The sequence below is a fragment of the Trachymyrmex septentrionalis genome, unplaced genomic scaffold (assembly GCF_001594115.1).
Source record: "Trachymyrmex septentrionalis isolate Tsep2-gDNA-1 unplaced genomic scaffold, Tsep1.0 scaffold242, whole genome shotgun sequence".
Lineage (NCBI taxonomy): Eukaryota > Metazoa > Arthropoda > Insecta > Hymenoptera > Formicidae > Trachymyrmex > Trachymyrmex septentrionalis.
This window is the reverse complement of record NW_017305400.1, coordinates 49,986-57,095: the sequence shown is the minus strand read 5'-3', so window position 1 is coordinate 57,095 and position 7,110 is coordinate 49,986. Positions and strand designations below refer to the sequence as shown.

Genomic DNA, 7,110 nt, shown 5'->3' with positions numbered 1-7,110 from the left:
CCATTTCTGGAATGGCCACCTCACTTGGTCGACCACTGTGATGTTCGTCTTCGCAGCTCGTACGGCCTCGTTTAAACTCTGCCACCCAATATTTTACTGTTGTAAACGAAGGAGCAGACTCCTCCAGAGTAGAATCCAGCTCGGCTTTGATATTGGTTGGGCTAAGACCTTTCAAATGAAAGTATTGTATCACATAACAATGATCAATTTTTTACAAATTCACCGAGATCGTCCACTATTGATGGCTGCCAAACAAATACTGAACAATATAGCGTCTTCAAACTTCATAGTTAAGCTTTAGAAAGTCTGTGCTTTCCCTTACAGTGATTTTTTTTTATACAACAATCGCCATTTGTACGTCAGGTCGGATACTTCTGGCATCACCCTCGTATTCCAGAATACACATGACAAAACTATAAAAAAAAAAACTCTTTTTCTCTCCTTTGGGAATTAATTTCCTTATTTTTCTAAGTGTATCGCCCATCCAATGGTGCTGAACCTCCGCAATCGTACGGAAACTGCTGCTTCGATGATTCAAGAATACTGAATATTAATGGATGTATAACTGTGATATATCTCAATCGATGAATTTGTCAAAAAGATATTTTACGTATAGTTAAAATATATTTTTTTTATAAATGAATCTGCGACATCCATATTCAATATTTCAGCATTAATTCTCAATCATAAAGATCAACATTCAAGTGACTCTTATATTCAATTTTGAAAATAACACTCAAAGATTTAAACCGTTTAAGATTTACACTTGTCTATTGATTGTCGTATACAAGTGTTGAGTGGTAAACCGCAGTTGGGTGTGATCATCAAATTTGGCGTACAGTATGGTGTATATATCAAACTATTCATCGGATTTTATGGTCACACCCAACCGATACCCAACATTAATGATCAACACCCAAATGACACTCAATATTCAGTGTCCAAAGTAATACCAAATATTCATGATCATACTTAACCGACATTCAATAATAATGCTGAAAAACTCTTAACACCTGAAAATAAGTTTTTTTTGTAATGGTGAAAGTTAATTCAAATTCATTTTTTTTTAATTAAAGAAATATAAAAATAAATCTATAAAGGAATATAAAACCACTGAGAGCCGACAAAGTTGTACGTGTGTAGTCAAAAATAATGTATATGTCAATCACCAATTACAAATATTAAAACCAATAGATAGCGTTTATTAGTTTAGCAGAGACATCACTATCTCTAGGCGTCTATCTTATAATAGGGGGGCCTTCCTCTGTATAAGTATCAATAATATTATACATATTTGTAAATAGAACACGCTTTATAATGTTGTTATTTTCCATAAGAACTAAAATAAAATCAAATGTTTTATTACATTTTATTATATATATATTATAACAATAATAAGAGTATTATAGTATATAGTGTTTACCTATAAAATTATTTGTACACATTTGTAGATTGGCTTAGTAGATCTCCTAACATCTTTAGGAATTACTCCTGATTACATGATTAGTCACTCTGCCGGTGAACTTGGTTGTGCATACGCAGATAAGTGTCTCACTATTGAACAAACTATTTTATCAGCATACTTTATTGGTTTGGCATGTGCCGAAGAAAAAATAATTCATAGCTCGATGGCGGTTGTCAATACCAATTACGAGCATCTTAAAAATATATGTCCGGCGAATATTGAAATAATATGCTACAATAGTGAGAACAGCAGCGTCGTATGTGGACCAAAGAAATCTATAGAAGAATTTATGAAAAAATTGCAGGTACAATAGATTTCATATAAATTAGTAGATAAAAAAATACTTAAGTTTTTAAAATATTGAAAAGTTAATTTTATATCACAATTTACTGCAGCTGCATGTGTTACATTTTTTAATAATCAGGTCAACAATATTTACGTGAAGAAGATCAACTGCAACATACCGTTTCACAGTTCTTATATCGCATCCGCGGAAAGTCAGCTTTTGCTTAGTCTGAACAAAATAATACCGTGTCCAAAAAAACGAAGTTCAAAGTGGATCAGCACTTCTATACCTCGCACCGAATGGTTTACTTCAGCATCAAAGTTATCGTCAGCGGACTATCACACACAAAGTATATTAAACACAGTCCTCTTTCCACAAACAACGGAACTAATTCCAAGTAACGCTGTGGTAATCGAAATCGCACCGGACGATGTTTTACAATACGTTTTAACGGGCTCTTTATATCCAAATGTTACAAACCTTGTATTAACACGACGAACCGAGAAAAATATTAATATAATTCTACAAGGAATTGGGAAGCTCTATAACTGTGGTTTACAACCACAAGTTGCCAATTTATACCCACCAGTAGAATTTCCAGTTGGCCGAGGAACTCCTATGATTTCTCCATCAATCAGGTAGATATCATTGTAATTGTAATTTTGATGACGTCTGAATAAGAAAAAAATATAAAAACGTACCAGACTAATATAAGAAATTGCAGAATAAATTTTTTAAGAAAACGCAAAGAAAAACCGCGGAGTTACTCTCACTTGCCCGTTCGAAGGTTAAATAATTTATTGTTGATTTGCCTGAAAATCCTAGTTTATTTTCGTTTTTTATGTAAAAAAAGTGTGAATATATATATAATATATTAAATTGACAAGAAAAAAGAAAACATTTTTTTTAAATTGACCTCTCGCATCAGTTTAAAAGCTTTCATTTCATGACAATAGAACATCCCCAAATTTTTATCAAAAAATATTAAGATTTAGAGATCGCTAGTAAACGATTCTTAAATCAAAGTTGTAATTTTCCTTAATATATGTTTGATTTTATGCAAAAATGGCTTTAACAGGATTTTAAATGTGGTACTATATATTTTTTTGATCACAGAACACGATACAATAATTCATTTAGCTCTATGATATATACCTTAATGTGAATCCATTAATGTGAAAAACCAAATTTCAAAGTCGATTTTAGCAAGATTCCAAGCGTTCAAATGAGTCGTTACTCTCCCGAAATTGTAGGTCTGTTCACCCAGAACAAGATCCAGTTGAAATTTTTTCAGGATCTCTTACAGGGCCATTAAAAGTTACATTTAACACAAAAAAATGTAATTTCATTAATTGATAATTAATAACACACATTCTATATATTTGTACATATACACACATATACACAGGGTGTTTGAAAATTTGTGATAAGTCTTTCGCACAGGGACAGAATGAACTAAACTAAGAAGAAAAGTCATCAATCATTTTACAATTGTCACAATTGCTGGCGATGGTCTGTCTGGCAAATTTGACTGTTTTCTTAAGTTAATAACTCATTAACCATTGCGACAATTATAAAATGATAGAAAACTCTTCTTCTCAGTTTAGTCCATTCTGCCCATGTGCGAAAGGTTTATCACTGATTTCCAAACACCCTGTGTGTGTGCGTGCATGCGTGCGTGTGTGTGTGTATGTACAAATATATAGAATGTGTGTGTTATTAATTATAAAATAAATAATAACAAATGAAGGGCGAAGTAAGAGTCAGCGCATTCCTTTAAAAAGACATATAATTAAAGGCATAAATTAAAAGTACAGAAAAGATAAGAAAAGGAAGAAAAGATGTATACTAAGAAATAATAACAGTGAAAAATAAACATTACAAGTTTTGGCTACCGGATTGAGCCCTCTTCAGATGTTAAAAAATAATGGAAACAGAATTAAAAAATTATTATCGCAAAAGTTCACAGATTAAGAATACACGCATTCGGTTGAGACTCGATGTAGAACTTGACATTATTCGTACGATTGAACAGTCAAAAATGTGAACTGTCTCGTAGAAAGTTCAACAAACATATGTAAAAGATCAAAACTAATGTATCCATATAAGTATAACAAATGCCAGTAAAAAGCTTTTTATTATTTCTTAGTATACATCGTTTCTTCTTTTTTTTATCTTTTCTGTACTTTTCTGTACGTGAATTATAATATATAATATCAGATGGGATCATTCTGAAGATTGGTTTATATCGAAAGACGAACAAGAATTTATAAAATCGAGAGGAAGATACGTCAATATTTTACTCGACGATGAGGATTATGAATATATGAGCGATCGTATAATTGATGGAAAAAATTTGCTACCCGCGACAAGTTATTTGGGACTCATTTGGACAACTATTGGCATGATGAAAGGAAAAATGCACACAATGCTACCGATAGTTTTCGAAGATGTAAAATTTATCCGTGCTATTTATTTGTCGAAAAATGATACTGTGCAACTATATATTGCAATACAAACAGGTATTTAAGAGATCAGTAATATTTTAATTTAAATGGATTTTCCTTGAAATTTCCATAGCAGTATTTGCAGGTTTATTGTACCTTAAATTATTGTTTAAACATTTATAATATAATTCTTTACGAGGAAGTCGAAAAAATAATCTGAGTCCGATGAATTAGCGAATACAAATTACGGTCCATGTAGTACGATGACAAAAATGAAGTATTATCAAATATAAACAAATATTACAGATGGAAAGTTTGAAATAACGGAAGGAGATAGCGTTGTTGTCACAGGTACAGTGTATGAGACATTGAATCCAGAACAAGAAATGATTCCGACAGATCTATTACCAAAGACTAGTGATGTTGATGAAGATATGACTGCACGAGATATCTACAAAGAGTTGAAATTGCGTGGATACCAGTATAGGGGTTTATTTCGTGGATTAAGGAGTATCTCTGTTCTGGGAACCCAAGGACATATCGCTTGGAAAAATAATTGGGAAACATTTATGGACACGATGTTACAAACGCTAATTATCGGATATGACACCAGGGATTTGTATGTTCCAACGAGTATACAAAAAATTGTCATCAATCCCGTGCTTCATGCTTCGAAGCTGCGGGAAAGCAAAGATAATGCAAAAGTTACAACAGACATGGAAAATCGTAATTGTCTTTCATTATTAATAGTTCATCGTTCAATTAATAAATAATATGTAAAAGATCTCCATAATATGAGGCGTATAATTTTACTTGTCTTACAGTATTACAGGTACAAGTGTACAAAGAGATAGACACGATAAAAGCTGGTGGTGTAGAGATTCGAGGTCTGAAAGCTACTCAAATCTCTCGTCGGCAATTAGCTCAAGATGCTGTTATTGAGAAACATACGTTTGTAGCTCACTGTGATCGCGCTAATATTTCCTTGAACGAAGCAATTCGGTTATCTGCTCAACTCGTACTGGAAGATCATCAAATTATAAAAGTGCAAGCCGCTGAACTAGTAGAAGATGTCGATGATGTTGAATTAGAATATCTTTCATCTTCGTTGCTACTCGAAGCATTTCGTGATATACCACTGATACAAGTGAATGTCACTCTATTAACATCATCAAATCGTTTCAAGCCAGAAGACTTACCGCAAAACTTCTCAATCAAAAATTTTGAAAAATCATCTTTAGATGACAAAACTTTAATTATTGCTGGATTCAATCTTTTGACCAAACAACATACATCGTTACAGCGACTGTTGCCATTTTTAGGAAAGGGTGGTTATCTGTTGACGCGTGAGAAGTGCGACTTAACTGATTATAAAAAACATTTGGAGCAGTACGAATTAAACGTTATACTCGAAAAACGTACTGATAAAGAACTAATTGTGCTTCTAAAAAAAAAAGTATCGATAAGAGAAAGGACTGTTGTTTACATAAGTAATGATAACTTTAATTGGCTGGAGAATCTAAAGTCGCTTTTGAGCGATGAGAACAAGCTTAACAAAAATAGTAGAATTATAATTGTGGGAGAGAAAAATTTTGAGTGCGGTTTATTGGGTTTTATTAACTGCTTGAGAAAAGAGCCATGTGGCGAATTTGTTAGGGGTGTGCTCCTTCAAGATGAACAGGCACCTAAATTCTCTCTTCAAGACCCCTTCTATCAAGAACAATTACAGAAAGATATGACCATTAATGTGTTGCGATCTAATAAAACTTGGGGATCGTACAGACATTTAAAATTGCCGCGACCCGAAGCCGTACCTGTACCTACCGCTCATGTCTGTCAAAGGGTAAATACAAACTTTTTTAAAGTACTGTCCATTATTGTTATAATATTATCTCTTGTTTGTCTTTTAAATGCAAAATTCTACTTGGCAAATGGAAGATCGAATGCTGTCACGAAGCCTTTTAAAATTCTATTCTATATACGTCGTATCATAATACCAAAATTTTATTTCTTCACAGGTTCGAGGAAATTTAAGTACATTCTATTGGGTAGAAAATAATTTATCTGTTGTGTCTTGTCGTGAGGATTTAGTGCACGTTGTCTACTCATCTTTGAATTTTAGAGATATAATGCTCGCCACTGGTAAATTGACAATTCCAAATACGAGTTTAAAAGGACGATTGTTTCAGTATGTTCCTCTTGGAATGGAATTCGTGGGTTTCGATGCTAACGGACAACGTATAATGGGAATTCGTGACACTGAGTAAGTAATGCTACAAGAAATTATTGTGCTGTGTAATAAGGACACTAAATAAAAGTTACACTTTCTAGTTGCATAGCAAACGTCATTACGAAGGATAAAAGTCTTTGTTGGAAGGTACCCGACGTGTGGACATTTGAAGAAGCGGCATCAGTCCCGTGTGTTTACAGCACGGTTTATTTATCCTTATACATTTATGGAAAAATGAAAAAGGGCGATAAAATACTTATACATTCTGGTACTGGAGGTATTGGACAAGCAGCTATTCATCTCGCTCTTAAAGAAGGATGCGAGGTGTTTACTACCGTCGGCACAAGTGACAAACGGAGCTTTCTTAAGAAAATGTTTCCGATCATTCCGGATGATCATATTGGAAATTCTCGAGATACAAGTTTTGAACACATGGTTATACGCCAAACGAAAGGGCGCGGCGTCGATATTGTGCTAAATTCATTGGCGGAAGAAAAGTTAATCGCGTCTGTTCGATGTTTAGCTCAAAACGGTCGATTCTTAGAGATTGGAAAATTTGATCTTGCATCTAATAATTCCCTGAATGTCACCGAGTTTAATAAAGGAATTAGCTTTTATGAGATTATACTGGAAAATGTGTTCACTGATGATCACAAATGTAAGTTCCTATTGATCAAAATGT

The 7,110-nt window shown here is 33.4% G+C and overlaps 1 protein-coding gene across 1 annotated transcript in view; it reads left to right on the top strand.

Annotated features, from left to right (window-relative positions):
• Nucleotides 1-7,110, top strand: part of LOC108748804 (fatty acid synthase-like) — a 32,342-nt gene that overhangs the window by 21,582 nt on the left and 3,650 nt on the right. The window contains exons 9-15 of the mRNA XM_018487165.1: nucleotides 1,452-1,769; nucleotides 1,890-2,389; nucleotides 3,972-4,273; nucleotides 4,505-4,924; nucleotides 5,023-6,041; nucleotides 6,217-6,461; nucleotides 6,530-6,974. Of these exons, the coding sequence (XP_018342667.1) occupies nucleotides 1,452-1,769; nucleotides 1,890-2,389; nucleotides 3,972-4,273; nucleotides 4,505-4,924; nucleotides 5,023-6,041; nucleotides 6,217-6,461; nucleotides 6,530-6,974 (3,249 nt within the window). The remainder of the gene's footprint in view (nucleotides 1-1,451; nucleotides 1,770-1,889; nucleotides 2,390-3,971; nucleotides 4,274-4,504; nucleotides 4,925-5,022; nucleotides 6,042-6,216; nucleotides 6,462-6,529; nucleotides 6,975-7,110) is intronic.